A 25,130-nucleotide genomic window follows, 5' to 3' on the forward strand; every position below is an offset into this window, starting at 1 on the left:
CTGGCAGGGGGCCAGGAATGTCTGGAGAGAGGCTCACAGAGTTGACCCCTGTGTGACAGGGGCGCTCTGTGTGGGGTCTCCGGGAATGCATTTTGTCGGAGGTGAGCCATCACCTGAGTGGGGTCGCCGTCTGTTTCTGGAGACACTGGGCGAGATGTCTGAAGATCTTGGAGAGTTTGTGTGCCCCTGTGCTTCAGAGTTGCTGCGTAGAGTCTGAGAGATAGTTCCTGGGCTGGGGATGTCATTATGGATTCGCCGAAGTGGTGCAGGGGGAGACGGGGGCGTCCTCAGCAGGTCGCCGTAGTGTGTGGCAGGAATGCTGAATACGGACAGTTTTAAGAGCAAATAATTGCTAAGTACCCAAGGGCGGGGGGGTGGGGCCGGAGGGCGGTGCGTGAGGGTTCTCCAACGACGCATGGTTTGGCTGGGGGTGGGGGTGGGGGGAGAAGCAGAAATACCTGGGAGAGAACCTTGTAGAGAGACATAATTGTGGGGGTCTCTATGGCGGAACAAGGATGAAGGGATCCTCAGAGAATCGCCCCTTGTGTTGGCGAGGTCTTTGTGGAGGGTCTCAGGGAGTTGGCGTCAGTGGAAGCCCTGAGATCGCCCCTATCTGCCGGCGGGGGTTTTCCCGGAGGCATCACGCCTCCTTCGTCTCGGGAGCCCGCGGGGCTGGACTCTGGTCCGGAAGCCGGGGACTACAGCCAGTCCTACCTGCCGGGAGAGGGGGAGGGTAAGGGAGGGGGCGTGTTCCGAGGCCAAGGCACCGCCCCCGCCCGCCCGGAAGGAGGCTGCCGCAGCTCAGAGTAGAGATCCCGGCCCCTGTCCTTATATGGGCAGCCGGAAGCGGCTCGCGCGCCTGCCCTACGTCATTATATCCAAATTTAGTCGTGCAAGTCTGGCGCTTCCAGTGGCCGGAAGATTCTGCCAGCCTGTCGGCGGCTGGGGGAGGGGGAGAGAGGAGCCTTCCCTTAAAGGGCCCTTGCCACGAATGAATGGAGCTGTAGGAACAATTCTGCATCTTGTTTTGGAGGAACTGGGAATAGGTTTTCTTGGAGCGATAGGGCGTAGCGGAAGGTGGGGGCCGATGTTTTCCCTCTATCTGCTCGGTCTCCGCGTTGCTCAGTTTACAGCTCCTACCCCAACCTCGCTTCCCGGGGCGCAGAGGCGGAGCAGAGCCGTGTATTCCAGGGGCGCTGCCACGTGTTCACCCGGACTGTCCCGTTGCCGGGTCCTCGGTCTTGCGAGTACCCAGCCCACCCGTGGAGCTCGTGTAGAGGGAAACTGGGGGGGGGGGATGTACGGTGTGGGACGCATCAATGGCAGCCCGGGCTGGGCTCGTGTCTGCAGACATCCGCTGCCCGTGGAGTGGGCGGCTATGTCCTGGAGCCAGCAGCGCTGCCCGCCGCCTCACTGCCTACAGACAGGGGAGTGAGGAGGGCTGGCTTAGGCTAGAGACGCAAGAGCTGGAGGCCTCCGTGGCCTCTTTGTTCGTTCAGCAAATATTGAACCAATCACTCTATCTCGATTTCCCCACCTGAAGAAATCAGGTATAACACTACCCTCCGCGGAGTGGAGGTGAGGCACCAATGAGGTATTTAGTAAAGGAAAGCCCTTAACAGCGCCTGGCGGGTAGTGCTTAGTGTTAGCACGGTTATTGATTCAAAAAACATTAATCGGTTACTGATTCAAAAAAATATCAGACACCTGGTAGATGCTAGGAACTGTGCCCACGGGGGATGTACCGGTTCGAAACCCGGTCTTCCCCGGCGCGAAGGGAAACTTGCCGCCTACAACCAGCTGGGGTTTCAGACGCAAGCACGTGGGTGGACTCTGCCCCACATCCGCGGCCCCCCTCCTCTGGGCCTGCGCGCTAGCGCATTGAGGGCCCTGAGAAAGGAGACCACCCGAGAGCTCCGCGTGGACTGGGGGACGCTCCTCCTAGCCCCGACTCCCGTCCCTTCTCCCCGACTCGGTAAATTCCACCCTGTCGCTTTAAGGAGTCTCCTGCCTTGGTGCGTTGGGAAGCCCGGATGCGGCTCTCTGATTGGGCGGGGCGTCTCGGTGACTTCACTCCGGGTACAAAAGGGCTCGGGTGGCGGGCGCCAGGACAGTGCGTCCTAGCGGTGTCACAGCGTGGGTTGGCGTGAGGGGAGAAGCGTGAGGGGAGAAGCGTGAGGGAGCGCGTTGCCCGGAGTGCACCTGCTACCTGTCCTGCCCAACCAGGGAGTCCCCGCCGCCCTCGCCCCCGCCGTCGAGCCGCCATGGAAGTGCAGAAGGAGGCGCAACGCATCATGACTCTGTCGGTGTGGAAGATGTACCATTCGCGCATGCAGCGCGGTGGCCTGCGGCTGCACCGGAGTCTGCAGTTATCGCTGGTCATGCGCAGCGCCCGAGAGCTCTACCTCTCAGCCAAGGTGGAAGCCCACGAGCCCGAGGTGCCCTTGCCGCCCGTCCGCTCGCCTGATCCTCGCCTGCACCAGTCGCGGGAAGCGGAAGCTGTAGCCGAGGCAGCGCCCCCCGACGGTGAGCAGTCCTCTCCGGAGCCCATGGACACGCGGGAGGCGCCGCGAGCGGAGGAGACCCCAGCCCTCTGTGCCCCGCGCCCCACGAAAGTCAGCCGAAAGCGGCGGAACAGCAGCCTGAGTGACGGCGGGGACGTCGGACTGGTCCCAAGCAAGAAAGCCCGTCTAGAAGAGGAGGAGGAGGAAGGAGCCTCTTCGGAGGTCCCTGATCGCCTGCAGCCACCTCCCGCGCAAGCTGAGGGCGCCTTCCCCAACCTGGCACGCGTCCTACAGAGGCGCTTCTCTGGCCTCCTGAACTGCAGCCCCGCCGCCCCCCCGACGGCGCCGCCGGCGTGCGAGGCGAAGCCGGCCTGTCGCCCGGCGGACAGCATGCTGAACGTGCTCGTGCGGGCCGTGGTGGCCTTCTGAGGGTCCCCGAGCGGCGCTACCGGAGCCCAGAGCGCGGGCCGAACCGTCGGCCGGAGTGTGCAGACCGCAGGCGAGGCCCACCCCCGGGGGAGTGCCCGCCGAAACGATGGAGAGGAGCTGCCGCCCGGGCTGCTGAGAGGCCTGAAGAGGGACTCTGCCCTCGGGGAGCCGTCGCCGCCTGTGTGCCGCGGCGGCGCCGAGGAGCCTGAGCCGGGAGCGCGAGCGCCTTCCGCCGAGACCTGCTGCGCCCACAGGTGCTGTCTTAACGGACTGGGACGTGGACCTTTCCCTCTCCTTCTGGGACTGGGAGCAGGGAGGCTTGGTTCTTGAAACTCCTCAGGGTCGGACTTTTATTTTTTATTGGGAGCTGTGCTGCCCTTTCAAGGTTTTTCAGTAGTTGGTGTTTGCATTTCCAACCTCAGAGAATTCCAGGCAGGCGCTCCCCTTCCCCCACCAATGACATACTTGTGCAAGCGGTCATCGTTGCGTCATGGGGCAGACGTGGGGAGCTTCCTGTTGCCTTGCGTGGGTGTGGGGCCTGGGAGGAGGGTCTGGGGTGTGGATCGCCCTGGGGACTGGGAGGAGGGCGTCCTGAGTCACGTCGCCCCGCTTGCTGCGGGTTTGTGCCCCGCGCCCCTGCGCCTTCGGGCGAATAGCGGGGGAGGGGGGGGCTGATCTAATTTCAGGTTACAATTTTTGTCATCTGGTGCGTTAGAGGTGGGAACATATTCACAATCTCAAGCGTGACCATCCCTCAGACACACAGACACAACCCAGACGATCCTGGTCTGAATCACAGAAATTGGTGGGGGTGTTTAAAGCGCTGTAAGGCTGAGCTGGGACCAGTTGCTGGTGGGACTGGGCCAATTTGGGGAGGGGAAGATTCTTGCCAGGGCGTCCTGAGGTCTGTTTACCTTTACTGTGGTGAATTCTGTTTAACTTCATCTATCTGGCCTTTTGCTAGAAACGCCAGATAAAATAAAGACCATTTGAATAACGTAAGTGCTGCCCGTCTGGTTTTCTTCCCTGGTGGGGGAGGGGCAGGGTTAAGGGGTCAGGAGCTGGCGGCGGCTTGCTGGGGCCCCAGAAACCGGTCTGACCGGCTATCACGTGGGCAGAGTGGGCGGGATGGGGTTGGGCCCCCTTTTCTTTGCCAGAGCATTTCCGTGCTGGGTGCTCTGGTGTTCCGACTCCTTAACCTCCCCCATATTTAGGAGTTTCTTCGAAATTCTACAACTCCGGTGGGGGGGGGGTGGGGGGTGTACTTGACGAATTTGAGACGTTTGGGGGGAAATACTGCTGGGTCCAGTGCCCCAGGCGGATTTGGGAGGTCCATGCCTCCTTTGGAGACTTTGGAAGGACGGCAGGTCTCACCCCCCCCACCCCACTTGACCAACAGAATCAGCTTTGGCGGGGGCCCTACGGCCTGCGGGGGAGCTGAGGTGAGCTTTGGAGCGCTCTTTATACCCCTGTTCTAATCTCTGGCGGGTTAATTGTGTGACTCAGGCTGGGAGGTGAGTTACCAGCCTCAGTTTCCTCATCTGTGAAGTGGGCCTCTAAACAGCTTTCCCTCGAGGCGGCTGTAGATTTAGAAATGCCCGCGAGAGCCCTCGTTATTTGCTTCGGCTTCATCCAGCTCCATTTCAGTCACCGCAGAGGATAAAACGCTCATAATCTACCCTCCGCTGATCTAAGAGGGGCTGTCAGGCGTTGCCCCAGGGCGGGTGGCGGGGTGGATGTCGGGAGGACAAAGGAGCCGCAGGTGCGGGCAGTGAGGGCGGCTGGAGGCTCCGGGAAAGCGGCCGCCCCGCCTCCAGCCGGCTGGCTCCGGCGCTGCGAGCCTCCTGCGACCCCGGGGGACCTGACCCCGTGGCCCTAGGGTGGGAGGAGGAGGGTGCGGTGGAGGGCGGACCCGCCCCAGAACGCCCGCCTCCGGATCCCCTCCTGCCTGGTCCACCCGCCCCACTCCCTACTCCCCGCCTCCCTCAGGGCTCCCCCAGGGGAATCTAGCCTCGCTCGCCTCCATGGCCACCTGATTCTTTTCTGGGAAACATGGGAGACTTTAGCGCCACCCACTCGGGGTCCTGACCCATAACTCCCCAGTGGGACGTGCGGGGGCGGGAGCCCCCCCCCCCCCCCCGCGGCAGTTCAGTGCGTTCGCGTGGGAGCAACTCCCCCGAGAACCTAGCCCGCCCGGGAAGTCCCTGGCGGCTGGGGAGGGGGCCTCGCTGCGCATCCTGTCGCAGGAACCTCCTGGCCCTTCCTTCCTCCCGGGAAGCGGCCTGGCTGATCCCTGACCCTGCCTCCCAGGGGGTTTCCGGGCTGGGGGCTGGAGATGATGCGGTGGGAGACAGGAGAAGCTCCCCCACGCACCTCCCTTTAAGATAGACCCCTTCCCGAGACCCCCATTTCACCCTTCAGAATAGGCAACATTTGTCACAAAAACCAGCTCTGATGAGATTTGGGGTTTTCACACCTTTACATGGCATTGGGTTATTGGGACAGGCCCTCCGGGGGGTAATTGATGGGGCAATAGCCGTGAAAACCAAAAATGTCACCTATCCCTTGATCAGTGGATTCTCCAGGGAGCCTCAAGCCTGCAGCGGGAGGCTCCAGGACCGTGTTCACTACTGGGCTGTCCAGACTGGCACCAATTGCAAACAACCTACACGCCCAGCAAACCGGACTGGTCTGGTAGAACGCGCACGACCCATGCCTCCCCAGAGAGTAAATGGCCTGAGTGGGACAGGTCTACACACCCTGGCAACACAGATACCTCAGAACTGTGATGCAGAGTGACAAAGGCCAGCTGGAGAAGTTGCGGGGTCAGAACACAGATTCTGGGGGCGCCTGGGTGGCTCGGTTGTTAAGCGTCTGCTTTAGGCTCAGGTCGTGATCCCAGGGTCCTGGTTTTGAGCCCCGCATCCAGCTCCCTGCTCAGCGGGAAGCCTGCCTCTCCCTCTCCCACTCCCCCTGCTTGTGTTCCCTCTCTCTCTGTGTCTCTCTCTGTCAAATAAATAAAATCTTAAAAAAAAAAAAAAGAAAGAAAGAAAGAAAGAAAGAAAGAAAGAAAGAAAGAAAGAAAGAAAGAAAGAAAGAAAGAAAGAAAGAAAAAGAACACATTCTGGAGCCGGGCTACCAGCCCCGCTTGCTGGCTGTGCAGCACTGAACAAGTCACCTCACCTCTCTGGGCCTCAGTTTTCCCCCGGCTGCAAATTGTGGTTCATTGCGGAAGAGGAAGTGAGATACTATGTATAAAGTGCATAGTGAAAGCCTGGCACACCGGAAGTGTTATTTTATTATTGTTAGAACCCAGGATGGTAACAGTGCCGACCGTTTAGAAGCACATACAGCCATACCGACATATATGTAATGTGTATACAGATGCTGTGCATGTCCCAGAGAGCTGGAAAATAGTCCCCGCCTCCAGTAACTCCATATGAGAGTTTGGTCTCCTCCTAGTGATTTGACAAGGTTGACTCTTCCCTCCTCCAGGCCCCCACACTTCCAGCCCTCAGGCCCCAGGCGTCTGTCTACACTCACCCCTTGGTAGGTAGTCTCATTCAGTCTTCAGACTCTAAATGCCACTCTATGCTGACTCCCATATTTCCCTCCCCATCCTGGACCTGCCCCCCACCCCCAGACTTTCTGTCCAAGCCCCCTCCCTATGTCTCCTGGTGGGGCACTAAGGTATGCCAAACATAACAGGACCCAAAGAGATTTCTTGCTGTTTCCTGCCAGGCTCCCAACTGAGGAATCCTCCTTGAATCCCTTTTTCTCCTTCCCTCACAGGGCACCCAGTCACAGGTGCTGTAGATTTGACCTCTCACCCCACTCCACTCTCCTGCCTTCAGGACTCCCATCTTGGTGTGAGCTGCCATCACCTCTCCTCTGGATCAGGGCAGAGCTTCTTCGCTGCCCTTGCCCACACCGTCTATTCTGCACAGCAGCTACACAGATCTTACAAAATGCAAATTGGATCATTTCACTGTCCAGCTCCCTTCTGCTTCATCCACAGTGGCCTCCTTCCTGCCTGGAGAACAGGCCAAGTAGGTTCCAGCCCAGGGCCTTTGCACTTGCTATTCCTTCTGCCTACAATGCTCTTCCCCCAGACACCCATTCTTACTTTCTTCGGATTTCTGCTGCAATGTCACCTCCTTGGAGTGGTCTTCTTTGGCCCCTGATCTAAAATAGCTCCCCATTCTGCCACTCAGCTCCTTTACCCCTCTTCTTGGCCATCCTTAGGTCACTGCTCACCGTCTGAAAGGGTAGATTCAAGTTCTAGTTAGCATCTGTGCCCTCATTTGAATGTCACTTCCACGAATGCCCAACACAGGCCTGAAAGAGTGAATGAAGCTGTCTTGGGTAAGCAAGTGCTAAGTGCTTAATATTTATTGTCTCATTTAATCAGTGGCTTCTCATGGCTCTTAGAATAGAATTTCCCAAATTTCAGACAGTTGACAGTCAGGATTTTTGTCATATCTGCATACCGACTATACTATTATTTATCTCAAGATTTTTCTTAACGTAACTTACTTGTTAATCATTAGCCATACTTAGAAGATAACAGTTAATAAAAGTTACAGTGAAAACAAAACGTCGTAAGAGCCTGCTGAAACAGACAACTTTCTTAGGAAGGGAGATTAGCAAGAGTTAAAGACATATTATTAGGATCGGAAGAGGCCTAGCTTTAGTCAGAAGACTAGGTGAAGACAAAGCTGAAAAGAGAGAAACTGAGGGATTCATTGTCTTCTTTAAATATTAGCATTAGAGGGGCGCCTGGGTGGCTCAGTCGTTAAGCATCTGCCTTCAGCTCAGGGCGTGATCTGGGAGTTGTGGGATGGAGCCCCAGGTAGGGCTCTTCTGCTGGGAGTCTGTTTCTTTCTCTCTCACTCCCCCTGCTTGTGTTCCCTCTCTCGCTAGCTGTCTCTCTCTGTCAAATAAATAAATAAATAAAATCTTTAAAAATATATATATTAGCATTAGATCACTTTGTCCACTGTTCCAGAGTTAAGAAAATTCTGCTTCTGGAAGAGAGACAAAGCTACAAATGCCCCCATTTTGGTCCAAGACTCCTGTTTACTGACACTCAGCTCAGGAGCGTTTTGTTTGGTTGGTTGGTTGTTTTTTTTTTTTTTTTTTTTTTAGTATCACGGTTGCAATTTTACATTGGTTTCCGGGTTTTACTCTTCTAGCCTATGGCCTCCAAGCGAGGGCAGAAACAAGTCTAGCAGTGATTTTTGTGAATGAATGATGCATTTGCAACTCTCCTTTTGAGATCAGTCCTTTGAACTCCACTTTTTACGGATCGGGAAACTGAGGCCAGAGAGGATCGCCCTGCATGAGAGCAAGTAGGGGACAGCTCTAGACGTGCCCGCCATCCCAAGATCCCCTCCCCTCTCTGCGGTGCAGGACAGGCGCCCCGATGAAGCCTCCGCAGAGCTGGGAAAGGGCTGGGTCACAGAAGCAGCGCCCAGACCGGTTTACCCGGTTCCAGGAACCTGGGCGAGGTCCACGCGTCCGAGAGGGGAAGACAGACGCAGGCCTCGGCCAGGCGGGGCGAGGACCGGGCTTGATCCCCGCGAGGAAGTTTGAGCCGCAGGCAGGACTGTCGGAGTCCGTAACTAGCCACAACGCGAGGCGGAGCGATGTGGGTGTCAATCACAGACGGGAGCGGGATATACGCGTTTCCCCGCTCGCGCTCTGCTCCGGTCCCGCCCCCGCGCGCTGCACCTAGTGACTTCCAGGAACTGCCACTGTAGTGGTGTGGCCCGGGCCACGCCCCTCGCCCCCAAACCGGTCCCTTCCGGAACCCGCCCAGGCCGTCCGCGCGTGGCCCTCCACCCCCAGCACGCCCCGCGGAGGCAAGGGCGTGACTTAGGGGCCGCGCCGCAAGGCGGAGGCCGCGCCGGGGGCGTCTGGGGCTGGGGGCCCGCCGGCATCAGGTAAATCGCGGAAAACGCGGAAGGGAAATGGGGATTGCCAGAGTTTGAGGCTCACGCTCCCCGTCGTCGTCGTGGAGGCTGCTGAAACCTCCATGTGTCCAGAGGAGCCCAGAACCCCACACCAGTGTCCAGGGGGGCCAGAGCCCCCACAGCAGTGTCTACTGGAGCTCAGATCCACATACCTATGTTCCGGGGAGCCCACACCTTCTCCACCTGTGTCCAGAGTTCCGCTCACTAGGCTACTTCTATGTTTCCTGAGGCTCAGCCTAGGGCTTTATTTCCCCCCCCCCCCCGCCTGTGTGTTAAGGGGAGCTTAGGTCTCCCCAGATTTGTGTCCCGGAGAGCTGAGCCCAAGGCCGAAGGCCCTCCACCTATTTGTCCAGGCTTGAGCCCTCCCCACACCCACCTCCCTGCCTGATCCTTTTTAACGCAGCCCCTCTCGGCAGAAATCCCCCTGGGTCCCCGCCCCCCCCCCCAGCCCTTTTTATTCCTCGTGGCCTTCCAATCTCCCGGCCCCATTCGGTCCAGGATCAGCCCCCCTCCCCCAAATCGTTGACTCTCAGCTAAGAAATAATCTCAACATTCACTGTCACCCCCACCCCCGCCCCTTCAGCTCCGTCCCGCACCTAGGCGGCTCCCCTGACCCCTGGGGACCTGCCTTTCCCCGCCTGCCACCGACTGGCACCAATTAATTTCCTCAGCCTGTCCACCCACATCTGGTGGCCAGCTGCTCGCCCTCGCCCTGCCCGCCCCCAGGGTCTCCCAGGGAATTGCTAACAGCTCTCCTCCTCCCTGCGCCCCTCAAATCCGGGACGCCCCACCAAAGCACACGTTTCCCCCCTCCTCCACCGGAGTCTGCTAATCGGAAAAAGCTGACAGTTAGGACCTGGAGAAGATCTGAAATCAGATGGAGGAGGGGTGGGGTGTGAAACTTTCTGAACCAGAGATGGGGGAGGGGTGGTGGTGTGAAGGGGGGAAACGGGTGGAGAGAGGCAGGAGCTTAAGTTGTACCTAAAGGCTGGAGATCAAAGCTTTCTGGTTTCCAGATGGGGACTGCAGGGAGGGCTGCCCCCACCCAGGGGCAGGCAAGGCGGAGCACCCCCCTTCCTCGGAAACCCCCTGAGACGTGGCGGTGACAGCTGTGCCCCAGCCCGCGCCCGGCGGGCTTCCTTTTCCTGTGCTCACTCTCCCGACAGGCTGGCCAGCAGCCTGGAGACACCGGTCAGGCCCTTTTGAAGGGGCTCCCCAGAGGGTCTTCCTGGACGAGGGGGAGGGGACTGGCAGAGAACAATGGGCTTCTGTAGCTGCAGGACGCCAGACGCTTCCTGTTAACCCCCTCGGCTTGCAGCTTGGGGCGCATCTCAGAGGCCTGCACTGCGGAGGGGGACAGGGAGGGGAATGCCAAAGCGAGCAAACATGCAGTTCCTTTTCTCCTGTTGGGGGTCTTCTTTTCCAAAGTGATCAGAAACGGTGAGCTGAGAGCAGACCTTGCGTTCCTCCATGGAGTCATAGAGCCTGGTTCTTTGCGTTCTGTTGAGCTGAGGGTTGGACAGCCAAGGGACAGGGCATAGCTAGCCTGGGAGAATCCTCCACGCTGCGCACCGAGACATCCCAGGATCTCTGGTGGCGGGCAGGGCTCGGCGGAGGGACCCAGGTGAATCCAAGATTCAGCCCTGTTTGCTGCCCTGCCAGATTAGCTGGAGGTCACGCCCCCTGAGCCAATTCCCTGGGTGGTCTGGGCCTCAGTTTCCCTGTCTGGGAAGTTCTCCCAAGGGCCTGAGTGGAGCACAGGGTGGTCCTAACGGACCAGAGCAACCTGAGCTAGGGGTCCTGGAAACCTTTTGCTGTTCCTTGGAGCCCTGGGAAGCCATGATGGGGAATAAGCTGCTGTGTTAATTTGAGGATTCATGCAAAGTCCCTTCTGTTTACAGAGCTAGCCTGAGAAGCTCACCCCCAAGAGATTCTGTGAGCCTCCAAGAGCCTCTGAGGGCCCCTGGGGACTCAGCATCCGGCCCTGGAGGCTTTCGGGTAGTTAGAAACCAGATAACACGCCCTGTTTTAAGAAGAGACTACATCTGATGCCTTCCACCAGCCAGGTAACTATGTTTGGCTCCTCCCCTGTGTTCACTAATGCCTCCCCGCTAGCCTAGGTCAGAATTAAAGTAGGCACTTTCACTGGTCCCATTTTACAGATGAGGGAGTTGAGGCACAGAGCAAATGTGTGTCTATTAAAACACAGTCCATTGTTTTTCTTTCTCTCTTGGATTGGGGGTTGGGGCAGGGGTTACGTAGGGGCCCTTGTCCACACCAGTGGACTTTTGCTTGTATATACCCAGCAGCTTATCTTCCCTTCACAGATAAGGAAGGAGCTCAGTGGGGGTGAGAGCCACGCGCGCCACCACTGGCGGCCTTTTCTCTCTCTTCCTCCATCCTCGCAGACTGCCCATCAGGTTTGTCCACCAAATGCCCTCTTCAGCTTTTTCAGACCCAATTGCTGGGTGACTTGGTATCATCTTTTGTCCCAGCAAAAAGCTCCCCAAGGGCTTGGTGAGGACAAAGTTGGCTTGGGGGGTTTTTGTTTGTTTGTTTTTATTTGTTTGTTTGTTTTGTTTTTGTAATCATTATTTACTGAGCAAAAGCAAACTTCTAGACTGGAAAGGTTGTTGCCAGGCCCCCTTGCTGGTATCTGGAACAGGAAGTGGCTCAGTGCGTTTGCCTTTCAGCCCGGCAGGCAGGCGGGGAGGGCCTGCTGGAGGCCGGGCAGCTGGGGTTTGGGCTGCTCTGGGGTTTGGGCCCCAGGCCAGCCTACCACCAACCAGCCTCCACCTGAGGCCCCCTCCCTCTCCCTCCCCTCCCTTTTGTGGCCCGCCCTTCCGGAATGAACCTTGTCCTGGCTTCTGGCCACCGGGAAGGCAAAACTAGCCTGCCATTACTCATTGCTGGGTCCCTGCGGGCCCGCAGCTCTCAGACTCGTCGGGGTGGGCTGGGGGTGAGGGTGTCTTGAGACCCTTTCCCTCTTGGGCTCTGTGTCGGAGTGGCGGCTGGAGTCTGCAGCCCTGAGTTCCATGGATTCCCCAGCTCCCATCGAAATCCCCACAGACGCTGCCTTGTAAACAGATCCTGGAATTTTCAAAGTGCTGTCCTGTAGTTTGGGACCAGGCAGTCTCTTCTGAGAGGGGTGGGTGTGAAGCCAGTTCTGAAGAAAAACGAGACACAGGCTGTGAGAAGGGGTGCGCACTGGGACCAGCAAAGCTCTCCTTCCTGCCTGGGTCTCCCCCTCTTGTCGCTTCGCTTTGCTTTACATCTCTGGCTGCTGTGAGGCGAGGCTGCCATTTGCGAGGGAAGGCCCTGGGGGACCCCGTATGCATCAGTGGCCATTTCTGTGGCTTCCTGGGCAGCCTGGGCATCATCGTATTTCCCCTCGCCTCCTTCATTTCTCCTCAAGCCCATCCCTCTTTCTCTTGGCTCTCTGTACACACGTGGGAGGGGTGCGGGCCTGCATGGACGGGTCCAAGCTCCCAGGAGGCCCACTGTAGGGCTGGGAAGCCCAGAGCCGGGATCCATCCCCAGACCATGTCTCCAGCTTGGACCTGGGTTTCTGGTCAGACAGGGAGGGCGGGCTCAGTCTCCTCAACAGCAAGAGCTCAGTGTAGGCCCTGTGGGTTACACACACACACACACACACACACACACACACACACACACACGACTCCTGGGCATTCTCTGCCCCTGATTGTCCTGGATTACCCTGTGTGCCCGTTCCCTGCTTCCAGTAACTTCCCCTCCTTTCCGCTGGCCTGTACATTCTAGAAAGCTGGGGGGGACGTTCCTCAGAACGCTCCTGCCAGCCACACTCCAGGTTGGCCGGGTCTCACGCATGCACAGAGCCATATGCTTCCTGCTTGGTGCTTGGGGCCAGCGTGAATCCTCCCCGAAACCTTCTCCTCCCGCTCTCTTGCACCTGAGCCCATCCTGTCCTGTTGCCATGGCATCCTTGGAACCCAGAAGCCAGATGGTCTTGTGTCCCCTAGTGCCCCTTCTAGGCTCAGGCACTTCTAAGCTCAGCAAGCGTTTCCTCTGCACCCCTGTGTCCCCAAACGCGCACTGAGGCTGTGTGCCCAGTAGCTCGTCTTTTCTCCTCGTGACTCCTGCGACAGGCATCAACAGCACTTGTCCAAATTCAGTTCAGAAGTGTCTTTTTTTTTTTTTAAGTAAGGTGTACACATGACATAGGGCTTGAACTCACCTGAGCCAGCCAGATGCCCCATGACAAGTGTCGGATTTTAATTCGAGTCTATGGGACTTGGAGCCTGAGGTCTTAAGAATGACAGCAGGGGCGGGTGCCCGGGCAGTTGGTTAGGCCGCTGCCTTTGGCTCAGGGCATGATCTCAGGATCCTGGGGTCCTGGGGTTGGGGCTACCTGCTCAGTGGGGAGCCTGCTTTTCCCTCTCCCTCTGTCCGCCCCGCCCCCGCTCATGCTCTCTCTCTTTCTGCCAAATAAATAAATAAAATTAAAAAAAAAAAAAGAAGAATGAGAACAGGGGCACCTGGCTGGCTCAGTCCGTACGACCTAAGAGTCGTGAGTTCGAGCGCCATGTTGGGCATAGAGATTACTTAAAGAAAAAGAAAAAAAGAATGACAACAGTCATAGAAACTAGTGCTGATTACTTGAAGTACTTCACTCAGAGTCCTCACCGCTTGATTGATTACGGCGTTCCCCTCATTTCACACTGAGGAAACGGAGGCACCCTGTGGGTAGAGAGCTTTCCTACTGTGTATAGTGTTTATAGCTAAAAAGTGCCGTAGCCTGGATTTGAACCCAGGCATATGCGGGCAGTTTCTTGACTTTTGTGGCTGGAGTGTTCTCTGTGGTGGGGCTGCCGTGTGCCTCGGGGGATGTCCCACCTCGGCCCAGTCATGGTGATCAAACTGTCCCCAGATGTGGCTGACTGTTGGGGGGGGGAAGGGGTAGGCTCATCCCCCGCCATCCACTGCCCTGCATCTCTACACGTGTGTCCCTCTGCAAAGCATCACTGTGTGTGTGTGTGTGTGTGTGTGTGTGTGTGTGTGTGTGTGTTTGTGTGTGTCTTTTCCCAAGTATAGCTGTGGCGTATAGGCTGGGGCCTTGGCTTGAGTCCTGGAGACGGAGGCGATTGGCAGGTCCTGGCATGTTGGCGGAGGGGTGGTCAGCAGGGCCACCTTTCTAGGCCACATCCCCTCTACCTGGAGGGAGGGGTGCCGGCTCCCCAGCCCCTGATGGCCGGACTTGCCCATGCAGCGGCTTGAGCAGTGCCCCAGGTGGGTGGAGACAGGCGGCCCTTCCTTCCTGGTTCCCAGGGGTGGGTGGTGGCGGCAGCAGCTGCCCGGAGCAGAGGGCGTGGGGAGCCCTGACCCGGCCCCTGGATTTACTGAGTGGGTGCTGGGGTGTGTGCTCTGAGACCCAAGGCCCTTGTGGGCGCGCAGGAGAAACCAGAGGCTAAAGTAGGTCTCCCCGCCCGCCTGCCTGCCGCCCTGCGGGCCCACCCAGCCCTGGCTCCCTGCCAGCGAATGCCGGGATGGTGACTCACAGAGCTGCCGAGCGTGGAGAGAAGCGCTGGGCAGGGTGGGGGGATCCCCCGCATTCTCAGCTTCCCCAGCATCCCCATCCCGACCGGGACCCTTGAGGCCACATCTCAGACAAGTCACACTGGCTCTCTCCCTCCTCCTTTTCCTCTCCCGGTGTGCCCCCCGACCTCCCCCCCCCTCTGGATTTCTGTTCTTGGCACCATGCTAGGGCAGAAGGGCGGAAATGAGTGTGGGGCGGGGAATGTCTCTGAGGTTGGAATATATTTAGGCCTGGACGAGAGAGTGTGTGTGTGTGGTACAGAGCAGACCTCAGCGCTGGCTTGGGCTGGGGTGGAGAGGGGGACCCCGAGGAGTGAGGTTCCGGGCCTGAGCCCGGGCAGGAGGCTTCTGTCTTCTCTCTCTCCAAGACGGAGCTTCCTGGTTTCCTGGGGGCAGGGGGGCGAATGAGAAAGAGTGGGAGGAACCAAACGAGGATCTAGCGGAGGACGGCCCCGCACGGGGCTAGACCAGATCATGGACAGCCGCAAAGCTGAGGCCTGGAGAGCTGGATCGGCTTTCATGAGGTTGCTCGGGAAGGAAGGGAAGGGACCAGGGTTTGCTTGCGGGCCAGCTGGCTGCGACACTGGCGTGCTGTTGCCATCTTGCTGCACGCGTCCGTTGTTCGTGGAGCAGCTCTGAGCATGGCCCGGGCCTGCGCTGGTCCAGAGGCACAATAGGCAGGAGACCAGGCAAACGGGACCAGGGTCTCCAAACCCCAGGCTGCGGGCCACCTCCTCTCGTCCTCTGCACGAGCCTCAGGTTCAGAATGGCTTCTGCATTATTAAACAGATGAAAGGAAAAGAATATTCCACGAAACATAAAAACCAGATGAAATTACAGCTTTAGCAGGCATAGCTAGTGTGTACTCAGTCATGCCCATTCATGTCCCTGTTGTCTGTGGCTGTTTTTTTTTTTTTTTTTAATTGAGTTAAAATGCACTTACCCAAGAATTTTACCCTCGGAGCCATTTTTAAGTGTCCAGATGAGTGTATGAGTCCATTCACAGTGTTGTGCAGCCGTCCCCACCATCCTCCAGAACTCTGTAAATCTGACCCTCTGTCCCTATGCAAGACTGACCCCATTCCCCCTCCGCCAGCCCCTGGCGCCCACCACCCTACTTTCCGCCTCTGTGAACTTGACTCCTTTGGGGACCTCGTATAAAGTGGAATCCGAGAGTATTTGTCTTTCTGGGTCCAGCTTATTTCACTCATCATCATCTCAGGGTTCACCCACGTTGTAGCAGGTGTCAAAATCCCCTCCCTTGGTCAGGCTGAATACTCTTCCCTTATGTGGATGGACCACATTTTGCTTATCCATCAGTTCGTGCATGAACACCTGCTTTGCCTCCGTCTGCATTTTAGCTCTTGTCAATAATGTTGCTAGGAACGTGAGTGTGCGTATCTCTCTTTAAGACCCCGTTTTCCATTCTTTAGGGGTGTATACTCAGAAACGGCATTGCTGGGTCACATAGTAGGTCTGTTTTCAATCTTTGGAGGAACCGGCATACTGTTTGCCATGGTGGTTGACTGTTTGGCACCATTTGGCATTCCCACCAACGGTGCACAGGGGCTCTAATTTCCCCACATCCCCACCAACACCTGTTTGGGGTTTTGGGCTACTAGCCGTCCCGATGGGTGGGAGGCGCTGTCCGGCTGCTTTGTCCTCCGGCGGCCAAACGCACTTGTAGCACCAGAGACCCACAGGGCCAAGCGTATTTCCCATCTGGCCCTTTACGGGAGTTTGCCAGTCCCTGGACTGGACGGGTGGGGGGGTCCCCATCCTTGGAGACCTTGTTTTCTACTGGGGTGGGGGCACAGGCTGTGTCGAATAGTCTCGGGCACCGGTGAGCCAGCTAAAGGTAAACAGTATGAGGAAACACAATAGGGTTATGGGAGAAGGAGAGAGTTCTGGGGGGTTGGGGAGAGTGGTGGCTCATCGAGGAAGGAGTCGCAGGGGGCACCCTGGAGTGCTCGGCTCCCCTCTCCAGGCCAGGAGAGGTCTGGTGTGTTGCAGCAAAGACCCCTCATCTGGCCTCTTCCGGCCGGTTTCTCCTGGGCAGCTGGGGGCCCTGGGAGTACCTGGGACTCTTCAGGGCCTCTGGCTCAGCAGTGTGGTGCCGGCGCGTGTAGCTTCTGACTGTGGTCGAGCCTGGGTGACGTGTCTGAGGGTTCAGGACAGCATCTTGGGGCAGTTTGACCTGGGGATTTGGAAGGTGGCAGATGGGGGGGGGAGAGAAGGAGGCTGTCCCCAGCCAGTGGCAGAGACTGAGGTGATCTGCCATCCTCCTCATAGTCACCCCGCGCTGGCAGGCCGGATGCAGAGCCGGGCCAGCCTCCTGTACACTGTCTCTTGATCCTTAACCACGAGGACTTGTCCTGTCCTGTCCTGTTTCCTGTGCGTCTTTGTCCTCGGCGCTCCCACCCCTGGTGTTTGTAGTGCGGGCTGGGAGCAGGAGGCCGGGAGGGCAGGAGCCCCGCAGGGCGGTGGGCACATCCTTGCTGGGGATGCCGCCGTCACCCAATGGGCTGACTTCACCTTCTGGGCTGCCTTGGGAGAACTCGCACCCTGTTCCTCTGTCCCCTTAGAGCTGGACTTAAAATGTGGGACCTTTCTAGAAAACCACCAGGCTTCCCCAGAGTTCAGGAAGAAGGCGTCTATGTCCTTCTCTCTGTTTTGCTGGACTCCTCAGACTTCGCACGCCCCCCATCCCCAAACTGCGGCGTTGAAGGCGCTCCCCTTAGCCAGCCGGCTTCTCTGTCGACAGAACTGTGGTGCTGCGGACGAAAGCCGCTTCCGAATGTTGATCACTGACTGATGGATCCATTCACGCACGTCACACACATTTGCCGAGCTTGTGCAAACCATCAAGGGCTGGGTGCAGAGCTGGCCTGCTGCGTAAAAACTCAAGTCACCAGACCCTAAAGGATTAAAAACCATTGTTCAAACAAATCCCCGTATGCCCGTGTGATTCACAATCGTCACAAGGTGGAAACAACCCAGGGGTCCATGGATGACTAGATGGATAGGGGCGCCTGACTGGCTCGGTCGGTGGGGCGCGCGACTCTGGATCTCAGGGTTGGGAGTTCAAGCCCCACGTTGGGTGTAGCGATGACTTAAAATCTGGGGCGCCTAGGAGGCTCCGTCAGTTCGGCGTCGGACTCTTGATCTCAGCTGAGGTCATGATCTCAGGGTCCTGGGACCGAGACCCCGCGCTCAGCATGGAGTCTGCTTGGGATTCTCTCTCTCCCTTTCCCTCTAACCCTCCCCTGGCTCGAGCTCTCTCTTTTTCTCTCTCTCAGTAAATAAATAAAATAATAAAATCTTTTTTTTTCAAGATTTTATTTATTTATTTGGCAGAGAGAGAGCACGAGTAGGCAGAGTGAGAGGGAGAGGGAGAAGCAGGCTCCCCACTGATCAGGGAGCCCGACACGGGACCCGATCCCAGGACCCCGGGATCATGAGCTGAGCCAAAGGCAGGTGCTTAACCGACTGAGGCACTCAGGCATCCCCCCCCCCAAATAAAATCTTAAGAAAAAGCAAATGAATGAATCGACAATGCATTCCATTCATACTATGGAATATTATTTGGCCATAAAAAGGAATGAAGCTTGGACACAGGCTCTGACGTGGATGAAACTCGAACCGTGGTATTCAGAGAAAGAAGCCGGTCACGCACGAGAGGCCACATATCATAACTTCCTTTATAGGACATATTCAGAACAGGCCAATCGACAGAGACAGAAAGTGGATTCGTGGCTGCTGGGGGCTGGGGAGGGGGGCGTGGGGAGTGACTGCTTAACGGGTCCAAGTTCTCCTTTGGGGCTGATGGAAATATTCTGGAACTAGATAGTGAGTGGCTAGTGGTTGTGCGGCAGCGTGAGTGCAGTAAATGCTGCTGAATCATACACTTTAACATGGTTAAGGGTTAATTTTATGTTATGTGAATTTCGTCTCAACGTCAGCACGCTGGGTTCAAATGAAAGGATTTGGTGCCTGTGGGAGGCAGTGCGGGCTCACCCCTGCTCTTCTGGGCACCCGAGTCTTCCGTCCCTGTAGCCCATACGTGCAAGTGCAGCAGGCCTTCGGGCTGTGGGGACGGTGCCTCCTGGGTGCCTGCCCCTGGGAGCCACTCAGAAACGGAAGTCTCAGGACGCTGGGGAGAGCAGAGCCGCAACGTAGACCAGGTGGCTAACAGTGGTCGCCCAGGTGGGAGGGGAGACGGGGTCAGGGGCCACTTTGATCACGAGCCCACAGAATGACAAGGGATGACAAGGGTATCTTTTTTTTTTTATGGAAATCTGAGGTCATTTTTTAAAAAGATTTTATTTATTTCTTTGACAGAGAGAGCACAAGCTGGGGAGACAGGCAGAGGGAGAGGGAGAAGTAGGCTCCTGCCGAGCAGGGAGCCCGATGTGGGGCTCGATCCCAGGACCCTGGGATCATGACCTGAGTCGAAGGCAGACGCTTAACTGACTGAGCCACCAGGCGCCCACCACAATCTGTAGAAAGAGGCTTGTGGGTCCATGGAATGGGTCATCCTACTCACTTGGTTATTAAAATAATCCTCCTGTGCAGAGGTCACCCTTTGGTGAGTGTCAGTCCGTTCGGGCTGCTGTGATGAAAATTCCGTAGGCCATGTGGCTTTTGAACAACAGACATTTGTTTCTCATCGTTCTGGAGGCTGGAAGCCTAAGATCAAGGCGCTGGCAGATCTGGTTCGTAGACCAGATTTTTTCGCTGTGTCCTCACGTGGTAGAAGGGACTGGGAGCTGTCTGGGGTCTCCCTGTAGTTCGTGGCAACTCCAGTGATCTCAGCACCTCCCCAAGTCCCCGCCTCCTAGTACCGTTACTTTGGGGGTTAGGATTTCAACATATGACTCTGGAGGTGGGGGTGGGGGGTGCATAACCATTCCGACCAGAGTAGTGCGCATTCACACAGGACACAAAATCATTCAGAGACGTCTACGCACACAGCTCCCTCCCAGACTTCCCAGGCATGGATTTTCCAATCATTTTCCTTTCAAGTCACTGACCATCCAGCCAAACCTTGGCCACAGCCCACGAATCAGCATATGATTGCACATCCGGCCCTTTCTCCTTCCAGCCAAAATGAACAGCCAGGTGCCCTGCTGGGAGTTCTGCCCGCGGGGACGGTTTCCCTTCACAACCATCCTTCCAGAATGTTCCGGGAAGGGATGTGGTGCTGCAGCTGCCAGCTTTCAGGTGGTGCCTACAACCCCCAGCAGGACCATCTGTAACCCCTGTCTGAATTTTCTCCTCCTTAACTGATTATAGTGACCTCCCCGTGAAGCTACAGGGGCAGGATGGGAGAGAGGAGGAGGCAAGGGGGGAGGGTGGGGACGACTCTGTACCACGTGACCTTTTGCTCATAACATTGTGGATTTGTATGCTCCTCATAGTGACATATTTTTAAAAACCTGGATCAGGGACGCTTGGGTGGCTCAGTTGGTTAAGCGTCTGCCTTGGGCTCAGGTCTCAGGTCATGATCCCAGGGTCCTGGGGTTGAGCCCCACATGAGGCTCCTTGCTCAGTGGAGAGCCTGCTTCTCCCTCTGCCTGCCATTCCCCCTGCTTGTGCTCTCTCTCTCTCTCTCTGATGAATAAATAAATAAATGAAATCTTTAAAAAAATATAAAAATAAAAACCTGGATCATCCTTCCAGACTCCCTGATACGGTATTAGAAGGAGCCGATGGGGGGCGAGAGGTGGTGTTGGAACCTTCCACAGCCTTGCTTTGCTAAATGCAGCCGCTGCCGTTTCTGCACAGCCTGCAAGTTGAGAATGGCCTTTTCAATTTTAAATGGTTGGGGAAGAAAAACCACGATGTGAAAATTAGATGCAATTCAAATTTCGGTGTCCAAGGGAGTTGGAGGGACAGGACAGATGTTGTTTAAGGGTACAAACTGGCTCGGAGTAGAAGATAAGTCCTGGAGAGCTAACGCACAGTGGAGTGACTATAGACAACAATATCGTATTATAACCCCAGACTTACTAAGAGACTGGAAGTCTTAATTATTCCAGCTACTAAAAAGAAATGATAATTATGGGATGTGATACAGGTGCTAATTATCACTACAACGGCAATCGTATTACAATATTTAAATATACCAAATTAGCCTGTTGTACACCTTGATTTCACACAACATTGCATGTCAAGGATTTCTCAATGGAAGAATTCGGTGTCCACAGATAAAGTTTTATTGACACCATAGCTGTGCTCATTCATTCACCTGTCATCTCTGGCTGCTTTTATTCCAAGTGGCAGAATTGAATCATTGCCACAGGGACTCCCTGGCCCATGAAGCAGAAAATATTTCCTGCCTGGCCCTTTTGGCAAGTTTGCAGATCCCTCTGCCCTACGGGGCCTGGGACCCCAACAGCAACCTGCCTCGGACTGGGGGCTTCCTGCCGTGTTTCCTCAGTGAAGAGGTGGCCGGGATTTGGAGTCTGCGTGGAGTGGCTGTGGGACACACAGGGGACCAGCAGTCACACTGGGAAGAGGAGGATGAGGATGGTCCCCAGGGGCAGGGGACATCTGGGCCTTCAAAGTGGAGCGGGATTGAGCACTGGGATGGGCCGGCTGGTGGTGGGCACAGCTGGGGCGCAGGGTAATGGCTCTGCCCCCAGCTGGCAGACGCTTAACCGACTGAGCCACCCAGGCGCCCCTCTTCCTTCCTTCCTCCCTCCCTCCCCTCCTTCCTCCCTCCCTCCCTGCCTTCCTTCTTTCCTCCCTCCCTCCCTCCTTTCTTCCTTCCTTCTTTCTTCCTTTTCAACAAAATACATGTAGCACTAAGTTAACCTTTATTTGTTTGTTTGTTTATTTATTTATTTAAGTGAGCTCTACACCCAGTGTGGGACTTGAACTCATGGCCCTGAGATCAAGACTCAAGAACCTCTACTGGCTGAGCCACCCAGGCACCCCTAACTTAACCATTTTATTTTATTTAAAAAATTTGTTTAAAAAAGATTTTATTTATTTGACAGAGAGAGACAGCGAGAGAGGGAACACAAGCAGGGGGAGTGGGAGAGGGAGAAGCAGGCTCCCTGCCGAGCAAGGAGCCGATGCGGGGCTCAATCCCAGGACCCTGGGGTCATGACCCGAGCTGAAGGCAGACGCTTAACAACTGAGCCACCCAGGCGCCCCTAACTTGACCATTTTAATGTGAGCAATGGCCTGGCGTGTAGCACCTTCACTCTGTTGCCCAGCCACCCCCCCCCCATCCATCTCCACAACATTCCCATCGCGCCAAGTGACCCTGTAGCCATCAGTCGCCACTCTGGTCCCCACTGTCCCAGCCCCCAGTGTGTTCTCTGTCTCTAGGCTACTTGCCCGTGCAGGACATGCCGTATCAGTGGGATCATGGACATGTGGTCTTCTGCGTCCGGCTTCTTTTAGTTGGCATGTTTTTGAGATTCATCACGTCGTAGTGTGAATCAAAACGTTTCTCTTCTGGCTGAATACTTTGTCGTACGGCTAGACCGCGGTCTGTCTAGCCGTTCGTCCATTGATGGACATGCGGGTTGTTTTGTTTTCCCTTTAGCCAATGACCTTTTTGTGTATGTGCGTGTGTTAAAAGATATATAATATAAAATTTACCATTGTAGGGGCGCCGGGGCGGCTCAGTCAGTTATGTGGCTGCCTTCGGCTCAGGTCATGATCCCAGGGTCCTGGGATCGAGCCCCACGTCGGGCTCCTTGCTCTGCAGGGAGCCTGCTTCTCCCCTGCCTGCCACTCCCCTTGCTTGTACGTGTTCTCTCCCCCTCTCTCGGTGTCAAATAAATACAATCTTTAAAAAAAAATTTGCCATTGTAACCATTTATTTTTACTTTTTAAAATTGTCATACGGGACACATAAGATTTACCATTTTAACCATTCTTAAGTGAAGGTGCAGTGGCTTTGCAGACATTTACGTTGTCATGCAGCCATCATCACCATCCATCTCCAGAACTTTCTCATTTTCCCAAACCGAACCTCTGTTTCCATGAAACACTAACTCCCCTTTCCCTCCCTGAGCTTGTGCTAATCACTGATCCACTTTCTGTCTGTAAGTCAGTGAGCTTTTACAAATGGAAGTCTGATCATGCCAGCTCTCCTGAGCCTTCAGTGGCTCCCTACCACCCTCAGGATAAAGACCAAAGAGTCCCCAGGAGGATGCACTTTGCATCTTGGTCCTCTCAATTTGCTCCTTTTCAGTCTCACGGACACCTGCCCTTCCCCTTCTGAGGAAGGTCGACCTTTCTACAGTGCTTAGGACTGCTTCCTCACAGCGTATACCCTCGTTATAATTCATTATTTCCATGCTTTTTTCCTTTAGTTTGTTGATGTAGGTCTCTGGATGTGCTCTCTGCCTCCTCCATCTGACTGGACGGTATGGGCAATGCCGTCTTACTCGCTACCGTGCATCCCGGGCTCCTGGGCCTGGGCCTGACACATAGTTGGTGCTCAACATAGAGCAGAAGGAATGGCAGAAAGTGCTGGTGCGGGAGGGCCGAGGGAGTGGTCGGCTGCCCAGGGTGGTGGGCAGACTGAGGCGGGAGGTGGATGCCAGGAGGCTCTGGGTGGGTGTGGGGCGCTCATGGGCTGCAGGATGGGTGGGTGGATGAGCAGAGAATGGGGCTGGCTGGGTGGAGGAAGCAGAGGAGAAGCCGGGGGCATGGAGAGGTGCCCCCCCCACCCCCTGGGCAGAAGCGTAGCTGGCAAGTGGAGTCTGGGGGCAGTGGGACTGGGAAAGCAGATGGACGATGCTGTTGTATCCGGGGCCATCCTGCATGTGAGGGGCCAGTGCCGGGCTGGAGCCCTATCAGGATGTCCCCGTGTCCTCAATTCGAGGTAAGTTCCTGGGGCAGCCTCAACCCACCTCGCTGGGTGGGGGGGGGGTCATTTGCACAATTTGCAATTTCTGGGGCTCAGCTTTGGCCAAGGAGAGAGGCCTGTTTAAAGTCAGACTTGGCTTTCCCCCAACTGGCTGGCCTCCTTATGCCTGATGCTAAATGCTGGCTTGTCACAGTGTGTGCAGCAGGCACCCGCCTGCACCTCTCCGGGGGGTGTGTTTGCAGTGCTAGGGGCAGTATGGGGGCGGCATCTCTTAGCAAGCCAGTGGCCCCTCCCCACCCCGGCCGCCCCCCCCCACGGTTCTTTTTATATCTCACGTTTACAGGGAGCCTCAAACATCTGAGCCCGCGAGGGAAGGGGCGGCGGCAAGGCGGAAAGGCAGGGATGTCTGAACCCAGCGTGGAGGGAGGCTGGCTGGGTCAGGGGCGGCCCCTGGCTTCCTTCCATCAGTCCCCGAAGCATCAGATGGTGCCGAGCTATATTTAAAGGCTGCTCTCTCCGCCTCCACTGCGGGGTCCTCACCAGGATGAATGAGTCAGAAGGAGGCCTGGTGTGGCCCCGAGGGCTGGCCGGGTCTGCCCTGAGAAGCTGGGGACATCTCCCCAGGAAGCAATCCCCTAGCAGCCCTGTTGACTTGAGGTCTCCCTGGCCGGGCTTCGCATCAAAGCCCCGGGTCCGACCCCCGACTCGGGAATGCACAGGCAGCTGACGAAGGCCCACGGTGGCTCCCTGGCCTTCCGCAGTGGCCTTTGCAGCCTGCAACTTCTGTGGGATTCCCAAGGCCCCTGCCTCCTCCCAGGGGCACACAGCCCATCTTCTTGCTTTGTAACGTCATCACGTGCTACCGTGCTTGGCAACGCGCCCTCACGTCCTTCCGATTTTACTCCCATCGTGTTGATCCCCCAGGTTGGGGTGTATCTTCGTCAGCTCCAGCTGCTATAACAAAATGCTGGGGACCAAGGGACTTCTAAACAACAGACCTTGATTTCCCGTAGCTCTGGAGGCTGGAAGTCCAAGATCAAGGAGCCAGCAGGTGACCTATCTGGTGAGAGCGCTCTCCCTGGCTCAGAGATGGCGTTTTCTCACTGCGCCCTCACCAGGCAGAGAGGCCGAGGGAGCTCTCTGGGGTCTCCTTTATAAGGGCCCGGCTCCCATTCACAAGGGCTCTCCCTCGGGATCTAATCGCGCCTCATAATAGCATCACCCTGGGGGTTAGGGCGTCAACGTACGAATTGGGGGTGGGGTGGGGACACATTCACAGCAGGATGTGTGCATGTGTGGGCTAGATGCAGCAGAACAGGGATTGGAGGACAGTCTGGCCCCCCCCCACAGCTGTGCGGGCATCACTGACTTACCCCAGGCCAAGCCCACAGATAGGCCACTCATGGAGGGGGTGAGCCCCCAGGCATGATCCCAACAGTGCGAGACCGCACCTGTGCTGTCCACGACAGTCGCCATGGGCCACATGTGGCTCTTGAGCACTGTTGAAGCATAGCTGGTGCGCAAAACACACAGGTTGGGTTTTAAAAACTTACTAGAACACAATGTAAAAGACCGTAGTATTATTTGTGTTGGTTACATGTTTCAGTGGTTATATTTTGGATTTGTTGTATTAAATGAATGTATTATTTAAAATAATTTCACCATCCCCCGGGGCGCCTGGTGGCTCAGTCGGTTAAGTGTCTGCCTTCAGCTCAGGTCATGATCCTGGGTTGCTGGGATCGAGCCCCGCGTCGGACTCCCTGCTTCTCCCTCTCCCTCTGCTGCTCCCCCTGCTTGTGCGCTCTCTCTTTC

At 56.4% G+C, this 25,130-nt stretch overlaps 1 protein-coding gene and 1 long non-coding RNA gene across 3 annotated transcripts; both read left to right on the forward strand.

The window, feature by feature from the left end:
- Positions 1-2,099: 2,099 nt before the first annotated feature.
- IER2 (immediate early response 2) lies at positions 2,100-3,935 on the forward strand. The gene has a single exon (XM_026488147.4). The coding sequence runs from the start codon at positions 2,265-2,267 to the stop codon at positions 2,931-2,933; it is 669 nt and encodes a 222-aa protein (XP_026343932.1). The 5' UTR covers positions 2,100-2,264; the 3' UTR covers positions 2,934-3,935.
- Positions 3,936-8,227: 4,292 nt separating this feature from the next.
- Positions 8,228-17,753, forward strand: LOC130543592 (uncharacterized). 2 transcript variants are annotated; one of them, XR_008959061.1, is made up of 3 exons: positions 8,228-8,878; positions 10,810-10,974; positions 17,172-17,753. It is a non-coding gene; the product is annotated as an uncharacterized LOC130543592 (long non-coding RNA). The 2 variants fall into 2 exon arrangements; XR_008959060.1 differs by having other exon boundaries at positions 8,234-8,878; positions 17,247-17,753.
- The last annotated feature ends 7,377 nt before the right edge of the window (positions 17,754-25,130 follow it).

This window comes from Ursus arctos, unplaced genomic scaffold, assembly GCF_023065955.2.
Source record: "Ursus arctos isolate Adak ecotype North America unplaced genomic scaffold, UrsArc2.0 scaffold_14, whole genome shotgun sequence".
Taxonomy (NCBI): domain Eukaryota; kingdom Metazoa; phylum Chordata; class Mammalia; order Carnivora; family Ursidae; genus Ursus; species Ursus arctos.